The sequence below is a fragment of the Cervus canadensis genome, chromosome 25 (assembly GCF_019320065.1).
Source record: "Cervus canadensis isolate Bull #8, Minnesota chromosome 25, ASM1932006v1, whole genome shotgun sequence".
NCBI classification, from domain to species: Eukaryota; Metazoa; Chordata; class Mammalia; order Artiodactyla; family Cervidae; genus Cervus; species Cervus canadensis.
In genome coordinates, this window is record NC_057410.1 from 18,367,720 (window position 1) to 18,386,690 (window position 18,971).

An 18,971-nucleotide genomic window follows, 5' to 3' on the forward strand; every position below is an offset into this window, starting at 1 on the left:
TAAGTTCCTTCTTCAAAAAGGCTTTTTGAGGATCAGATTTACATCTTATTTTAAAAAATTTAATAACATCATACTTAGTGATTAACACATGGTCCTTATCAGCATAAAATGGAAGTAGCAGCCTAATTGGTTGATATAATGATGACCACCTCATTATTCTAATGTGTATGTGTTCATTTTTGTGCACAGTATTGTTGTAAGTATGTCTCTGATTCTTGGAAACTATTTCAGTATCATTTAAGAAGACATTAGTAGTTTTATTTATAATATCAAGTAGACACATCAAGACTAATTTTGAATTATATACCAATTATTATGTAAACTATGCTATTACATGTATGGAGTATAAAATATTTTTAGAAAGACCATTAAATATGTATTTCCATCCATATGTAATGAGATTTATGGACTTTTCCCACTGTACATAATATAGATACCTTCAGAGATAATAGTAAAATAATGAATTATTTTAAACACTCAATAATTTTAACTTAGTTTTTACTATACCTGATATTATAATTCCTATTTTTAAAATGAATCTGTGCTGTTTGTGTTAGTTATGAAAAATTCCTTTCTAGTAGAAAGGGAAAAAAGCCCCACACCACAGAAGTATTCAGAGTGGTACTGTATGTTATCTAATTGAAAAACTTTCTGGTAGAAGTACAATTAAGTAGACTGATGATATTCTGTTTCTTACATTTGCATATGATGAGTTGAAAGCAGATACTGAAAAGTAGGAGTAACAAAAGCTTCATTTTCAGTGGAAACTCCAATGATTGGTGAAAGTTGTTTTAACTTTCACCATGAAACAGTATAGCCTATTTTCAACTATGTTGGTTAAAGCCTTGTGAAGCACCTTAGAGAGGTTTGCGATTGCATTAAAGAAAAAATAGATTTCTGCCGTCGCCTTGGCATTCTTGCCAGTGTGAAAGCACTGCAGGTCTTTGCTGCTCCCAGCTTGTCACCCCAGCCCTGAGGCCAGCTGGCATCCGCTACATGTAATGGCTATCATGCTAGATACTTGGAGAAAGTTCCTTTTGGTTACAATATGAAACCCACTCAGACTACCTTTAGCAAGTAAAGGGGACGTATTGGCTTATGAGGATTTCTCATGAAAGAGAGCAAACACCAGGTTTTAGAGCCTGGAACTGGAAGGCCACAGGCAGTTTCTGAACTTCTTCCTTAATTTCCCTTCTTTCTCCTCATGCCTTTCTCCCCACTGGCTATCCACTTTTCCTGTATTCCTTGGCAGTGCAGCCTCCTAAACATGATTCATGATCTAGTAAACCCTGGCATTTGTCTTTATCACCAAAGTCTCTTAAATTCTATTTTATAAATATGTACTTTTCCATTGGAATATAATATAAATGTAGCTGTCAGAGGCCTCTCTCAGAGTGGGGGTGGGGAAGGTACAGCTAAGCAGAAACTGCTGAAGCTGCCTGTTTACTGGAGTTACAGTTAATCCTGACCGCCTTTGTTGTTTCCTGCCCTTTCACTGGCACTTTCTGGCACGGTGACCTCTAAATAACTCCACTCCCATCATCTTCACTAAAAAGCGACTGGCACTTTTAAGTCTCCCAAAATTAGTAGCAAGGACTTCTTGTCTTGAGTTGATAATTCACAAAACCTTGATATTGTAGCAAAAATGAAAGCTTTTCTAAACTGCATTACATACAAAATATTTAAACTAATATCACAGAAAGCAGAGGAAAAGGGAAGTAGCACAGTAGCACATGTATACTGAAGCATAACTTAATTTTTCAGTGTGAGACATGGGGAAGTTTCATAGTAGGAAAAATTAATTTCCCTTAATTTCACAATATAGAATTTTAATGTTGAAAGAAATGGAATGATAGAGTGAATCATCTAGCAAAAAAGATCCACTGAATCACCTGGCAAAGAAGCTAGAGAAGAACTAGCCTCCTGTGTAGACTTCATTGAAAATGTCCCATTTCAGCCATAAAGTGCTCTTTAAACCAATAGCATAAGTAGTTAACAGAACAGTAGTGCTTTTTCTCAGCATGGGGAAGGTGGCTGATCTGACTTGTTTATTTTTACTAAGTTTATCTTAGGGACATCTCTGAAGCTGTATGGAGAAATCACCCAAGTTTCCGATTGCACTAGGGGAATGACTTCTAGAGCATTAGACATAAAGCACACACATAGGAGTAACATCTCACTTCCTTAAGGTATCATAGTTAGGATCATGACCTGGAAGGCTGATCATCTTTCTTTACACCACTCTTCAAAATCAAGTGAATTAATTTGTCTTTGCCAAAGATTTAGTCTCAGTCATGACTTTATTTTTATTTTTGGATTTAAATAATTCTCGGCGGTTATAGCAGCTGTATTGTAAGGGTTAAGTTAGAAAACTAGGCTGTGAATGTTAGTAACACATCTTGCAGCTGAACTTCAGTTTCTCTGCTTCAATATTTTTGTAAAATGAGGATATGAGGATAGTCCTGGTACATAAAATAATGTAAAAGCCTATATGAAGATGTTAGTGACTTAATGTTTCTAATATGCCAGTAATTTCTAAATGCTATTACATTTAAATAAACAAAAATACCCTTTAGAATTGTAACCCATAACTATTTCTAGCCTTGGAGGCCTTCACTTACATTTCCTCCTCATTTTCTTAAAATTCTTCCTGCAGTGTAGCGAGAGCCCTTCCTGATGACTCAGTGATTGGACTCAGTAACTTAATACTTTTAGGTTCTGAGCCATTCTTCCATATTTTTACAAGGTTAAAACAACCTTACTTTTGGATTCTCTCCAACCTCCCTTATAAGACAGGAATCGGGAGGAATGGAGTGAGGAAGACGGGTCATGACGTAGCTAAGCTGCTTCCTGCTTAGTCACTCCTGACAGTTTCTCCTGTCAGAGGGTTATTGGGTGGTTGGAGGTGCTCCTCTTATATCTCAAACCAATGTAAGATTTTTTATTTATGGAACAGGCTGCTGCTGTTTACTTTCTTTTCAGTTCAGTTCATTAGCTCAGTTGTGTCTGACTCTTTGTGACGCCATGGACTGCAGCATGTCAGGCTTCCCAGTCCATCATCAACTCCTGGAGCCTACTCAAAATTATGTCCATTGAGTCAGTGATGCCATCCAACCATCTCATCCTCTGTCATCCCCTTTTCTCCTGCCTTCAATCTTTCCCAGCATCAGGGTCTTTTCCAGTTGAGTCAGTTCTTTGCATCAGGTAGCCAAAGTTTTGGAGTTTCAGCCTCAGCATCAGTCCTTCCAGTGAACACCCAGGACTGATCTTTAGATGGACTGGTTGGATCTCCTTGTAGTCCAAGGGACTCTCAAGAGTCTTCACCAACACCACAGTTCAAAAGCATCAATTCTTTGGCACTCAGCTTGCTTTATAGCCTTATTCAAATCTAAACGTGACCTTTTGTCGGGCAGGACTTCATACTTTCCTGATTGATAATGTTAAATCATTTTAGGTTAGACTAATCTCATGAAAAATTTAAAATCTATTGATTTCTAAAAAGATTTATTTGGAAGTAATCTTAATGAAAATAAATCTTTGGATAACACTAACTTAAACTATATGTTAGATTTTTCTTTTGGTTGTATACTCATTAGCTTCATTTAATTTTCAGTAGTATAATAATTTTTCATGACAAATAGCTATGTGTTAAAAATAATTAGCTCAGTATGTACATGAGAAATTTTACACTTTAACTAGATTTTTCTTTTTTCATTCAAGGGAAATAATAAGTGACAAGTATCTTTTAAGGAGCTGACTTGTCATTTTAACCTGTGATCTGTTTCATTGTGATGAATGTTTTAAACATCAACTTGGGAAAATGTCTACATTGAACCTATCTCTCCCTGCCTTTAATAAAGTATTTTTATTGTTTTTAGACATGAAAATATTAAAAGCTACCAGTTAAGTTTTGTCATTTTGCAAAATGCTTATTGTTAACCATTTTCTCAGCAACTGGAATTTTTAAACCTATTTTATTTAATTGCCTTTTATCTTCATTATGACTAATTTTCTTTAGATTTAACCTTTTTATAAAATGTTTTGAATCTTAGAATTTTTCTCAAACCAGTCACTGACATTGAGCACCAAATGACTTCTCCTGGTCTACTGAATCAGATTTGAAGTGAACACTGGTAATGAATACATCGTTTTTTTCTAATCAACAGTCTTCAGGTGTTGGTTTGTTGTCTGTTGATTAAGAAAAAATATCACCAGTATAAGTTATTTTAAGTCCAGGGGGAGCTAAACCATTGGCCAGTAGTACAATCTGTTTATATCTAACTTCATTTGATTCCAGCCTATCCATTAGCCATCTTTTCCAAATCTTTCCCATCTTCCAAGATTCAGTCCTCTTTAACCACACTATGCTTTTTTGTTTGCAGTCTTCCAAAATTCCTGAAATAGCCAGCATTCTAAGTGCCAGTAATCCACTGCTTCTCCACTCATTATGATTTTTTTCTTTAGAATTGTTATAAATAACATTTTGTATTTGTCTTCTGGCATTTACTATAAAGACGTACCTTTTTATTGTGCTTTGCTTTATTGGATTTTGCAGATACTGCATTTTTTTATGAATTAAAGGTTTGTGGCAACCCTGCGTCTAGCAAGGCCACTGGCACCATTTTCCCAGCATTTGCTCGCATTATATCTCTGTGCCACATTTTAGTAATTCTCACAGTATTTCAAACTTTTTATTATTATTGCATTTGTTATGGTGATTTGTGATTTTTGCTGTCAACTGTGGCAAAAAGATGACTCACTGAAAGCTCAGGTGAGGGTTAGCATTTTTTAGAAATAACATTTTAAAGTTAATATATACATTTTTTAAGACATAATGCTATTGCACACTTAATAGACTATAGTACAGTGTAACCAGCTCTTTTTCTGAAGTATAATTGATTTAAAATATAGTATTTTAAATCCATTTCAGATATACAGCAAAGTGATTCAGGTATATACATGCATTTTTTTCAGATTCTTTTTCATTATAGATTATTACAAGATTGAATGTAGTTTCCTATGCCATAGAGGAAATCCTTATTGTTTATCTATTTTATATATAGTGGTATGTACCTGCTAACCTCAAACTAATAATTTATCCCTCACCAGCTTCCCCTTCATGTTTAGAAACCATAAATGTTTCTATGTCTGTGAGTCTGTTTCTGTTTTGTAACTTCATTTGTATTATTTTTTAGATTCCACATATAAGTAATATAACGTCTGTCTTTGTCTGATTTACTTCTCTCAGTATGATTGATAATCTCTAGGTCCATCCATGTTGCTGCAAATGGCAATATTTCATGATTTTTTATGGCTGAGTAGTATTCCATTGTGGATATCTAGCACATCTTCTTTATCCGTTCATCTGTTGAATGAACATTGCTTCTGTGTCTTGGCTGTTGTAAACAGTGCTGCTGTGAACACTGGGATGCATGTATCTGTTTGAATTAGCGTTTTCATCTTTTCCAGGTATTTGCCCAAGAGCGGGATTGCTGGATCATATGGTGGCTCTGTTTTTAGTTTTTTAAGGAACTGCCACACTGTTTTCCATCACTGGCTATACCAGTTTACATTCCTAGCAACAGTGTAAGAGGATTCCCTTTTCTCTGCACTGTCTTCAGCATTTATTATTTGCACTTTTTGATGATGGCATTCTGACTGCTGTGAGCTGATTCTTTGTTGTAGTTTCAATTTGCATTTCGCTAATAATTAGCGATGTTGAGCATCTTTTTGTGTGCCTCTTGGCCATCTGTATGTTTTCTTTGGAGAAATGTCTTTGTAGGTCTTCTGTCCATTTCTTAATTGGGTTTATTTTTGGTTTTGATATTGAGTTGATAGCTCAGTTGATAAAGAATCTGCCTGCAATGCAGGATACCTGGGTTCGATCACTGGGTTGGGAAATCCCCTGGAGAAGGGAAAGGCTATGCACTCCAGTATTCTGGCCTGGAGAATTCCATGGACTGTATAGTCCATGGGGTTACAAAATGTAGAACACGACTGAGTGACTTTCACTTTCATTGAGTTGTGTGAACTGTTTGTATATTTTGGAAATTAACCGCTTGTTGGTTTGCAGATATTTTCTCCTAGTCCATAGGTTATCTGACATAACTTTTATATGCACAAGCAAGCCAGAAAATTCATGTGGTATTTGTTTTATTATGATGGTCTGAAACTGAACTCTCAGTATCTCTGAGGTGTGCCTGTATTTTGCCTTGCCTTATGGTTGTCTTAAACATATTTTTAATTGGAGTCTAATTTCCTTTAGCAGCGTCTGCTATATTACCAAATCCAGTGCCTTGCACACAGTCGGTGAGTTCTAGTTGTTTGACAGGCACAGCTGTCTGTCATTCAAATTTGTATCTGAATTTACAGACTTACTAATATCTGTAATTCTCAACCTACATTGATAAGATGCAAAGTTCATTACCCAGGGTCCAAGCAAAACAGAGACCCGTCCTCATTTGTAAGCTGAGATGATCAGCCCCTACTATCATTAGGCCGTATTTTGCTTTAGATCTCTCTTTCCCTTCAGTATTTTATTATAAAAATTTTCAAATATTAGTAATTATACAGTGCAAACCCATATACCAATCACCTAGATTCTCTAATTAGTATTTTGTTTTGTTTGCTTTGACATTTCTATCCATGCTTCTGTTCATCCATTAATCCATCTTACTTTTTGATGCATGGCAAGTTACATTGCAAATCTCAAGTCACTTCACTCATAAAGGGTCCTCAGTACACTTTACTGTCAGTACTCTTTACTTCATCATGTATGATGTTAACTTGAGTTTAATGTTTCTGACCCACCTCCAGTTTTTTTTTTAAACTAAAATATTAAAGATATAGATAAAGCCCCTTTCAAATCCCTGCTGTCTCCCTCCCTTCTCAGAGTTCATTGTTACGTATTTTTAGTATATTTGTTTATATTCCTAAACTAAATAAACTTTTAAAACATACATGAATGGTATCTCTAATTTCCTTTGCAACTTTATTTTTACTCGATATTGATTTGAGATTTATCCAGTTCCTGTATTTACTTTCAGTGGTGCCTGGTTTTGGCATTTGGCATCAGTGAAAGATGTAGACTCTGGAATTGTTTTGCTTACTTTTGTCTGTTGAGTTTATTATGATTGGAAGAACCAATAAGTTGGAAAGGGTAAAACAAGAATCACTTGAGTATTAATCTTTGATTGAACCCTGTAAATTTATAAATTGATCTGTATGTATGGATGAGAATTAACAAACATTAATTGCTGAGGTTTTTCAGCATTTAACCACTTTATCATTAATTTTGGACTGACTTTTTTATGTGGCTATAATAATTGTACCCACATATTGAATGTAGGTGGTTGAGATCTAATCCATGTGTTCATAATGCATTTCTTAGCAACCATCAGTGTTCTTTTTGGAGCTGTGTTTTTAAGAGCCAGTGCAGCATTGAGGAGGATGTTTAAAGATATCTTTTTCTATTAATATAGCACAGGAAGTAACATAGATTACAATAGTTTTGACACTTTCTACATTACTACAGACCCAAATTAAAGGGTTTACATTTGCTCCAGTATTTAACATCATTATGTTGTCAACATTTTTTCCCAATCTCACCAACATGTTAGACATTATGAATGTTTCCTTGTATATTAAGCCTCAATTGGAGTTATTTTTTAATTTACATTTTTATATGAATTTCATAAAAAATTATGCAACATTTCACAGGTACTAATTATATTTCACAGTTCTTCTTTAAAAGTGGTAAACTTTTATTTCCACCTTAATGGTAAAATAGTTGCAAATATATACTAATTAATTTACCAGGTCAACACTTGTCACCTTACCCTTTTTTCACTTCCCAATCCTCTGTAATAACACTCCTTAATAGAATTTTCTGTGATGATGGGAATGTTTTATATTTGCACTATCTGATATGAACGCCATTAAAGTGCAACTGAGGAACTGAATTTTTAACTTAACTAATTAAAATTTAAATAGTCACATATGGCTAGAGGCTACTGTACTGGACAGCACAGATCTATAATCTCTACCATCCCAGTAAACTGCTCTTGCAGTTATCCAGTTCCACACATGATTCCAAATCCCATCAATACATTTTGTCTGCTAGCCTCTGTCATCTTTCTCTGACATTTGATTGATTGTCCTTATTTTACAAATCTTTTCCTTCATTCTCTCCTGATTCATAGTCTTCCTTATTGTCACTTTATGACTGATACTGATGTTTTTAGATGTCTACTTTGGACCGCCTTTTCATTGTTGCATTATACATTCTCTCAGAACTGATTTTAGCTATTCATTCAACATTTACTAATATCTACTCTATCAGATACTGGAGCGGGAAAGAACTTACCCTTTCTTCTAGGGACTCCCCTGGCCTCAGCTCACTTTAGTGCTGAAGATAAGATCTCTCTTCCTCCTCTGTTTCCTTCTCCTAAGGACTAGACTCGGTACGCCACTTCCTTTTGACAGGTGCTTCAAATTACATATTGGGCTTCCCTGATAGCTCAGGTGGTAAAGAATCCACCTGTAATGCAGGAGATCCCTGTTCAATTCCTGGGTCAGGAAGATCCCCTGGAAAAGGGAAGGGCTACCCACTCTAGTATTCTGGCCTGGAGGAGTCCATGGACTCTGTAGTCCACGGGTCGAAAAGAGTTGTTGTAGGCAAATGAGGAGTTTCACTTCACTTGAATTACATATTAGGTACTGACCTTATCTCCCATTCCCAGTTCCCTCCCCGTTGAAATAAAACCTTCTACCCATGATTTTTTATATTATTATATCCATATTGCTGCTTTTTTTTTTCCATATTGCTTCTTAATTACTCTGAATTAAGCCCCTAATCTCATCTTTCTTTAACACATCATGTGACATTCATAGTTCCAGTTCTCAGGAACCCCATAGCATTGATTCCTAACCATTCTTTCCCTGATGTATCAAAAAGATCCACTTCCAGCTTCCCTCATAGCTCAGTTGACAAAGAATCCACCTGAAATGCAGGAGACCCCAGTTTGATTCCTGGGTTGGGAAGATCCACTGGAGAAGAGATAGGCTACCCACTTCAGTATTCTTGGGCTTCCCTTGTGGCTCAGCTGGTAAAAAATCCGCCTGCAATCTGGGAGACTAGGGTTCCATCCCTGGGTTGGGAAGATTCGCTGGAGAAGGAAAAGGCTACCCACTCCAGTATTCTGGCCTGGAGAATTCCATGGACTTTATATTTATAGTCCATGGGGTCGCAAAGAGTCAGATGTGACTGAGCGACTTTCACTTTCTTCTCACTTTTTCCTGCTTGTAGATTTTTATCTGTTTGCTAATTGTTTATAAGTTGAGATCTAAGCTCCTTAAAAGAAAGCTTTTCATAGCCCACTTTGAGAGTGAGCATGCTTTAAACTATGCCAAGACAACTGAATTTCTCCAAAATGCTGTTTCATTTTCCTCCTCTGTATTTTCCTAACACCAACTCCTCATGTTTAAAGAATTGGTTCTTGAGATGGTTAATGTGGTCTTCATATTGATTTTTTTTCAATGTGTACATGGTTAATGTCAGTAGAAAGTGAAGGATGACTCGAGATAAAACTAAAACCCAAATAAAAGCATTAATGATATAATTTTAAATATAGTCATTGATGTTAAAAATAAATTGGATGTTAAACATTAAAGAAATTATAATACCATTTTCTAATACTCCCTTCTCTAGACAAAGCTAGAATGTTTTTCTTTTTCCATCATCAGCATTTTTAACATACGTTAAACGCTTCCTGTAGAGCAGGCACTATACTGAGTGCTCTTTATTAGCTCAGTCCTTACAACAGCATAGTTGGGTCTGTATGTACTGAAACTGGCACAGAAGGTGCGTGACTTCCCATTGCTTGTTTTTCAGTTGTGTGATTCTTCTCACTAGTCTGTCAAAGTGGCTTGTATCATTTTCATTCCCACCAGCAATGAATGAGTTCCTACTACCAGAAATTGGAGTTGTCATTGTTTGGGATTTTAACAATTCTAATAGGTGTGTAGTGGTGTCTCATTTCATCATTATTTTAATTTTCAGTACCCTTAATGACATACGATGTTTGAACATCTTCTCATTTGCTATTTACTATCTAAGTGTCTTCTTTGGTGAGGTTCGGCTCTTTTGCCCATTTTTTAAATTGAGCTTGTTTCTATTACTGAGTTTTAAGAATTTTTTTGTATATTTTGGATACCAGTATTTTGTCGGATATATGCCTTGCAGTGATTTTTCTCCCAGTGTGTAACTTGTCTGTTTGTTCTTTTAACATTGTCTGTCCCAGAGATATTTTTAATGAAATCCATTTTTTCTTTCTTGGAATATACTTTTGGTGTTATCACCCAGATTTTTTCTTCTGTTTATCTTCTAGAAGAATTATAGTTCTGTATTTTACATTTAGGTCTATAGTCCATTGTGAGTTAGTCTCTGTCTGGATTTTGCACATAAATGGTCAGTTCCTCCAGCACCCTAGTTGTCTGCTCTTTCTTTTTGAATTGCCTTTGCTCCCTTCTCAAAGAACAGTTGCAATTTGTATGAATCTGTTTCTGGGCTCTTCATTCTGTACAGCTGATCTCTTTGTTCTTTTGATAATACTGTACAGTCTTGATTACTGTGGCTTTATAGGAAGTTGAGTGTCAGTTCTATGACTGTTGTTTTTCTTTAATACTGTGTTGACCATTCTGGGTCTTTTGCCTTTCCATATAAACTTTAGAAGCAGTTGGTCAGTAATCCATAAGATTACTTGTTGCGATTTTGGTGTAGTGACTGTTGAATTTATAGATTAAGTTGGGAAGAACCAATATCTTAACAATAGTGAGTTTTCTTATCCATGAATGTAGACTATATCTCCATTTACAAACATTTACATAGGAGATATCGCAGGTTCAGTTCCAAACCAGTGTAATAAAGCAGATATTATAATAAAGCAAGTCACATGAATTTGCTGCATATCACAAATTTTGATGTTATATTTTTGACATATTTTAAAATTTCTGTTGAGACTTCTTCTTTGATTTGGGTGTTATTTATCAATAGCAGTATGTTGTTTAATGGAGCTTCCCAGGTAGCGCTAGTGGTAAAGAACCTGTTTGCCAATGCAGGAGATGTAAGAGATGCGAGTTCAATCCCTGGGTTGGGAAGATCCCCTGGAGGAGGACATGGCAACCCACTCCAGTGTTCTTGCCTTGGAGAATCCCATGGACAGATGAGCCTGACAGGCTGCAGTCCATAGGCTTGCAAAGAGCTAGACACAACTGAAGTGACTTAACATGCACGCATGTATGTTGTTTAATCTCCAAATATTTGGGGATTTTTCTAGCTATCTTTCTTTGGAATTTTAACTTAATTTTCCACTGTGGTCTGAGAGCATACTTCTTTTAAATTTGCTAAGGCATGTTTTATGGCCTGAAATGTGGTCTATTTTATGCATGTTCCATGTGAGCTTAAGAAGAATGTGTAAAGTCCAAAACAAGTTTCACCAGGTCCAAATTAAGATTTCTGCAAGGGCTGAACTTACTGTGGACACTTCAAGGGAGATTCTCTTTCCTGGCCTTTTCCAGTTTCTAGAGGCTACCTGTACTCTTTGGCTGGTAGGGTAGCTCCCTCCTCCTACCCTACAACTATCTTTAAAAGTCATCACTCAACTTCCGTTTCTGTGATCACATTTCCTCTCTTTTTCTGCATTTTGTTCTTAAGAACGTATGTGATTACATTTTATTTACCTGGATAATACAGGATAATCTCTCCTTCTCAAAATCCTTAATACAAATACGCCTGCAAGGTCTCTTGTACTACGTGAGGTAACATGTCCATAGGTCCCAGGAATTAGGATGCGGACATCTCAGCTGTGGGGTTGGAGGGTGTTCTTCAGTTCACCGTGGTAGTAGAGTCAGGATTTGAACTTGGTACACCTGCTCCTGGAGCCACTTCTGTGCTCTTTCTGGCTTCCCTGTCACTTCCACATCTAAATAGCTCCTTTATGGTGTGTTTTCCTTGTCTGCGTTTACCATTAGGATGTGTCTCTCCTGAAACAGGACACATCCTTTTAAGCCAAAGGAATTCAGATCAAGGAACTTATGTGGAAATCTTGAGGTATCAACAACAGAGAAAAGAATTGTTTTTGATTCCTCAGTCTTTTAAGGCTGTGTGTATGTCTGACTTCTACAGTTTATTCATTTACTTCCTAATATTAATATAAATTATAAATTAAGTATTGATAAGTATATGCATATTTACCTAAATTCAAGTAGTTTCTGTGGCTAATGGCTGTGTAATTGCTATGATTCCACTAAACTACTATTATGGAACTGTAATATATATCCTAAAGATGTTTGTCTGAAATGAAAATTCTAACAACTCATTTTGCCTTAAGTTTTGGTTTCTCTTTTTGTGGGAACAGAGGTAAGGACTAGAATGATGTACATTTTAGAGGAGTTTTATATCATAGTTTGTTATGCCAGATAGTCTTGCTTCAGTCACTGGACAGCATAATAATGATAAAAAAATTTTGGTAGTTTATCATGTCCTTTTATTCCTAGAAGCACTTTATGAGCCTTTAGCCATTAACACAACTATAGTCAGATACTGTGTGAAACCACATTTAGATAGTGTTTTCATTATGCTGGCAAATTTAACTATATTTCTGTGCAGTGTATGTGAGTCCCACCCAAACTTTAACCTGTTTTCATTTTGATGAGGTCCAATCAAGAGAAAAAGCAACAACAAAAAATCTTCCTGTGTGGCCTGTAGATATCAAGTCTGAAGATTATTAATACATTTCCAGCTTGGGACCATAAGCAAACAAACTCTTCCACAGATAACTACACCCTTCCTGTTTGGGATTGAGTTTACTGTGGAACAGATTTCGGAAATATGTTTCTGACCGTTGTGAATTTTATTTATAAAACTTTGGAGGGTGAGGTCCTTCCTTTAACAAAAAACTAATGATTTCCTGTCTAATGCCCAACCAGTGCATTTTAAGCAGTCTTTGTAGAAAATTTACCCTGTGATACAGAATTACATTGCTGTGGGAAGTTCTGATTGTTCTTGTCAGCTAATGTACAAAAATTTGTCTTTTCAATGAATAATTCAAAAAGGACTTACAATTAAAAAATAAAACAGAGCCTTTAAATGCTTTTATTATCTTGTCTCCAGAGAATAGTTTGCAGTTTAAATAAATGCATGAACACATTTTAAATTCGGTTTTACTTTTGATATGCAAATCTGTACTACATTTATGTTCTGTAAATATGCTAAACGAAAAGTTACAGTTTAGGTAAAACAGATTTACATTAAAGAATTTGCAGGTTAATTCACAGTGTAACCTTATCCTCATCTAGTACATCTGCTATAAAGAAGTCTATAAAATTTAGGCCACCCACAAAGTGGTCTGCTGAGGCCAATGGTTGGTGTTAGAATGCTGTTATTATGTGGGTTGACTGGTTTGGTAAGGAATTTACCTCCACTAAGACTGTAAAAAACATCATGGTTCTGACTTCCCCCATGGGGACTGCACTGGCTTGACTTACGTTAGATACTCGGTTTGTTAGACCAGTTACTGTGCCCCATTGCATTGACATCCTGTGTAGTATCATGTGGATGGTATACTGTTTCCTAAGTTGGTTTATTAGTCAGTAATATTAATTCTGGGTCATGTAAACCTTGAGATAAACTGGAATAAATATTTGGTTTAAATAGTCGGATTAAATTTAATGGCTATTAGGGGTAAATTTCGTTCACTATTTAGAAAAACTGTGTGTGTGTTTTAGTGTTGAGATGGAGAAGGCAAACAGGATTTTATATTTTAATTTCTGGGTCATTTGAAGAACTTATTCTTTGGGGCTTATGAATTGTTTTCAAGAGCACGGAAGTGAATTTACTATAATTTGGCAACCTAGTACTGAGAGTCAAAAACAAATACTCTTCTTTAAATAGCTATTTTAAGGGATAAAAAAATATAGCAGACATTTAAAAATACAGCAGCAATCACCATGACTAGCAGTGATCATTTGAGGAATGAGAACTATCATGAATGAAGCAATGTCTCAAATCACTTCTAAGGTTTTAAAAAGTGAATAAAATCCTTTTTCAGAGAATGAACATGTTGATTGTTTTTGTTAAATTTGGAAAAATTAAAATTAAAACAGTACTTTTAAATCAGATAATTGGTATTTAATTTTCATGGTGACTTAACTAATTTTCTTTAAATACATGAATTACAGAGTATGAAAAATAGCATAGAAATCTAAAATGCATTTTGTGACTGAAACTAAGCAAATGACCTTTAGTGTGGAGAAAATTTAGCAGTTTCTAAACAGGAAATAATATTTGATTGCCATTGGTAAAAATTATATATACACATTGAAATATTAAAATATATACATTAAAGTGGAAAATATATATACATGTATACATGCATATACTATATATACATCTGTGTGTACACATGCATGAACATGTGTGTGTATAACATACTGTTTTGATCTGAACTCTGCCTTGGTGATTTTAACTATGGTCAAACATTTATAACTTCAAAAGCTTTTTTCAAATAAATACTTTCAGCCTTCTTATAGTTGTTTGTTGTATACTAAACAGAATTTTGAATCTATCATCTGGTCATGATTCAAACAAATAACCATGAAGTTAGGGAGGGGCTTGTAATCTTATTTCTTCCAAACAAGTAAATGAATAAAGCTATCAGCATGTCTTACCTAGCTGGCATTTGTTCTTAGTTCTTCTCATTTCTAGTCTTATGTCCTATTAGTAGACTGCATCATGCTTGACAAATGCTATGCCTAACTTCTATAGTCAGTGATGTGGTATATCAGTGCTTTTCTACTCATTCAACTTGCCAGCAAACCTCAGAGATCGTAGTTTAAATGGCCTTTGGCAGTAGTGTTCACTCAGAGCAAGAGAGGTTTTGTGTCTCCCTTTTAGATTTCAGTATCATAATTCTGTCGACTGAATCAGCTCAATGTTTGGCTAATTATTCTTAGTAACCACAGTGTATTTATCTTTCTAGGTTTACCGACAAGACTGTGAAACTTTTGGGATGGTTGTGAAAATGCTGATTGAAAAAGATCCTTCATTAGAAAAGTCTATACAGTTTGCCTTGAGACAGAATTTACATGAAATAGGTGAGCGGTGTGTTGAAGAACTCAAGCATTTTATTGCAGAGTATGACACTTCTAGTCAAGATTTTGGAGAGCCGTTTTAGATTGCTTTCTCAGGCAAAAAAAAATTTCTAGATTTTTTCCCCCCTGGATTGTGTAAATCCTTAATATATAGAATTTTTGTGAAGAGAAATACTTTATGATAGTTGACCATATTTCCAATATCAAATAAACATCTAAAATAGTCTGTTTAAGATATTTTAATTAGAATCTTTTTTATCTACATGTAGAGCCTTCTAATCCATACTTATCTTTTTTCCCCCTCTCCTAAAACGATGGGTCGATTAATTTTTCAAGCTTTCTTGAAAATGCAGTCCAAGATTTCTGTACTTACAGGACATGTCCTGTAGTCTTCCACTGTTACGTGATCATTTGTTTGGTCACACTAGTGTAATTTATAGGTTAGAATACATTCCACTTAAACATTTGTAATCTTTTTGCATTTCATAGTCAGTGATACCATGTGAAAATGTTAGAATTCTGAGTTGTGTTTTACTGACTTGTTGCTTGCTTACCTTAGACTTTGTAACTTTCAGTATGTTTAAGTATATTCAAATAAACTGAATACTTTGGTATCTTGGGGAATATTTGCTTTGAGGATAATTCTCATTGTGATAAAATAGAGCATTTAAATCTCTGAAAGACACCTCATAATAAAATCCTCTTTTCCAAGTAAATGAACTCAATGTCTTCTGTTAAAATAATCCTGAAACGTCTGACTAGTCTCACTGATGTGTGAGTCTAAATATTATCCACATAGAAGACTAACAGAAGGGGAAGTTGGAGATGAAAGATGAGGCCTATTTTAAAATTGCAATTTCTTTAAAAATTTCTAACCAAAAGAGAAAAATTTAGAATATGGGGAAGTAGTGGAGTTCATTTTAATTATAGGCCCATATTCCCCATCTCAAGAAAGAACGTGATTGATAACATATCTATAATTAAACACATTATGCCTTTGTTAATCTCTGTTTGTAATCCAACAAACTCTTGTTCTGCTGTCCTTTTTAGGGGTTCATAGCCCTCTCAAAGTGTTTTTGAATGAAACAAAGAGTAGGCAGTAAGCCTAGCACATCTACCCTTCACCAAGCCGCCTGTGTAAACAGTCCTTCATGAGCGAGCCATCCAGATCACGGGTTAGTTAAGAATCTAACTGGGACAATTAGGGTATTCCGCTCATTTCCTGATCACTTCCAGCTGCCCGGTGGCATTTAGCCAAAATATGTAATTTCGTGGCATGTGTTTGGAAACTTTTAAAAATATTTGTTACTCCTACCCAATTTCATTATCCTTCCATTCTTTTTCCATTCCACTCTCTTCTCAGTTGAATTTTGGCATTATTTTTAGTGGCCTCTATGACTATATCTAAAGAGCTATACCAGAGTAGATAAAAATTCTCTTAAAAGTAGAAATAGCAGTATAAATAATTCTAGTGGATCCTGTAATGTGTGCCTCAAAATATGCATTATGCAATTTCACAGATTAAAAAACGAATTGAAGGCAACAATTTATTAAGTTTCCTATATGAGATCACCTTGAATTTAGATACTGTACATGAGCCAAAACTAAACCCTGTGTATTATCTTTGGTATTCTTCCCTAATGTGAAAAGTGATTTTATCTGTTACCCACATTAGAAAGACTAAGAAAGTACTGATTTGTTTCTAACGCCCATTTTTTCTTCTTAAATATTCTAATTCCAGGATTCATTTCCTCAAGTCAAGATGTCACAAGTTTAAAAATAAAACTTAAGACTCAACTACCTTGAGACAGAGGAGTTGTTCACTTTGTTGAGAAATTCATTAAACTAGAGAAATTTTACTCACAGATGTATTTAAATATAGGTTCAGTAGATAGTTTCTTTTCTCCTTTCCCCAAATTACATTCAACATTTCAAGCTGTTTATAACTTGCCATCAGCATTATCCTGGTGGGCTTGTCAGTGTTAAATCTGTTTGTTTTATTTTTAAAGCTTTTTAAAGTTTTATTTTAGGACAGATGAATTCAGATACCTGCCAGGGTTTGTATGTTGCAAAATGTTCTTGATTAAGGAAATCTGTTTGTAAATTATCCATTGTTTTTGAGTATGCCCAATTGATGTGATAAAGTTTTGTCTTACCATAAAGCCTTGATGATCAATAGGGAGAAAGCAGATATTGTGAAGCTTTTGTGAACTTTAAAAGTGCAAAATAAAGCAACCGGTTTTAAATAATTAGATTGTTTCTTTTTTAAAAAAGAAAAAAAGCTGGCTTAAAATGTTTTTCTTAAATGTAGATTTTTATTGCTCTCTATGGCAAGATTGCTTCTGAGTGTCCAGTTCACCTACTCAGCAGCAGGATGGAGGATGTTTGAGGGTTGAGGAACTACAATATTAACTTTGGTGACTTGGGGAATCTCCGTGTCTGAGAAAGCGGTTAATGAGGTAAGACTGAGCATGGAGTCACGTGCCTGTGTGCGAAGTCGCTTCAGTCATGGTCAACTCTGTGCGACCCTAAGGACTGTAGCCCGCCAGGCTCCTCTGTCCATAGGATTCTCCAGGCAAGAATACTGGAATGGGTTGTCACGCCCTCCTTCAGGGGATCTTCCCAACCCAGGGGTCAAATCTGCGTCTCTTCCATCTCCTGCATTGGCAAGTGGGTTCTTTACCACTGGGCCACCTGGGAACCCCATTGAGCATACATAATGCAATCATTGTGTAATTATGAATCTGAGTTTCAGAGAATTACAGGATAAAATCCTACATCTTTATAGTAACCTCTGAGGTACAGGAAACGTGTTGTCTCTGTGACCCTGGTTCCTAGCATAGCTTGGAAAGTTGTAGGTCCTCCTGTTTTCTGTGCTTCACAAAGGAAGTGACATTTGATCTCTGGGTCTTATTCAGGGAGGGAAGGGAAAGTATTGGAAGTTCAGGTTGGGGAGGACGATAGAGGATGAATGTAAGAAATGGTAGATTGAGAGCAGGAACATGAAGGGCTTTGAATCCTTTCTCTGCTACTTAAGATTTTTAAATAATTACCTTTGTATCAATATTTATTCTTGCCATAAACATTGATTCCTAGTAGCCCCTCTGCTGCTTGCCAGCCCTGAGGCAGTTCATAGACCCAGAACCTCATGAAGGAAGGGCAGGCCAGATCCCCTGAAGAAAGGACTCATGCTATACTGCCTAAATATTCTGTAGTAGTTTCAGCGTTTGGCGGGGGGTTAAATTATTTTTTTAGAGGTAGCTGATGAATAACATACGTTTCATGTGTACAAGCTTCTATCCCTACTTCCGTGTACTCCAGAGTGTGCTCACCAGCAGACTGTAGTTTCCATCTATTACCGTACAGTACTACAGTTGCCTTCCCTGGTAGCTCAGCTGGTAAAGAATCTGCCTGCAATGCGGGAGACCTGGGTTCCATCCCTGGGTCAGGAAGATCCCCTGGAGAAGAGCATGGCCACGCCAGTATTCTTATCTGGAGAATTCCATGGACAGAGGAGCCTGGCGGGCTACAGTCCCTGGGGTCGCGAAGAGCTAGACATGACTAAGTGACTTAGCACAAGATAGAAATACCCACACTTATGGAGACACTTGCTGAAGAGGACGCCTGAGGTCTTTCTCCACTGCCTAGGCTGCTCCTGTTCGGTCATGTTTTTCCGGTTAGAACAGGTGTGAGATGGGGAGGAGGAAAGGACAGAGTGATCCTGGCCGGCTGGCACGTGACCGTCAGGACTCCACTCTCCGGGAAGGCTGCTGCTAGCCTGGGGCTCTGCTCCTGGGGCTCCTGCTGGTGCCCCCTCTCAG

General features: G+C 36.1%; 1 protein-coding gene across 8 annotated transcripts in view; it reads left to right on the forward strand.

Moving 5' to 3' along the window:
- PPHLN1 (periphilin 1) overlaps positions 1–15,866 on the forward strand; it is a 145,259-nt gene extending 129,393 nt beyond the window's left edge. For all 8 annotated transcript variants that reach the window (XM_043446357.1, XM_043446359.1, XM_043446361.1 and 5 more), the window contains one exon: positions 15,039–15,866. In XM_043446357.1, the coding sequence (XP_043302292.1) occupies positions 15,039–15,233 (195 nt within the window). In that variant the 3' untranslated portion in view covers positions 15,234–15,866. The remainder of the gene's footprint in view (positions 1–15,038) is intronic.
- Positions 15,867–18,971: the final 3,105 nt, after the last annotated feature.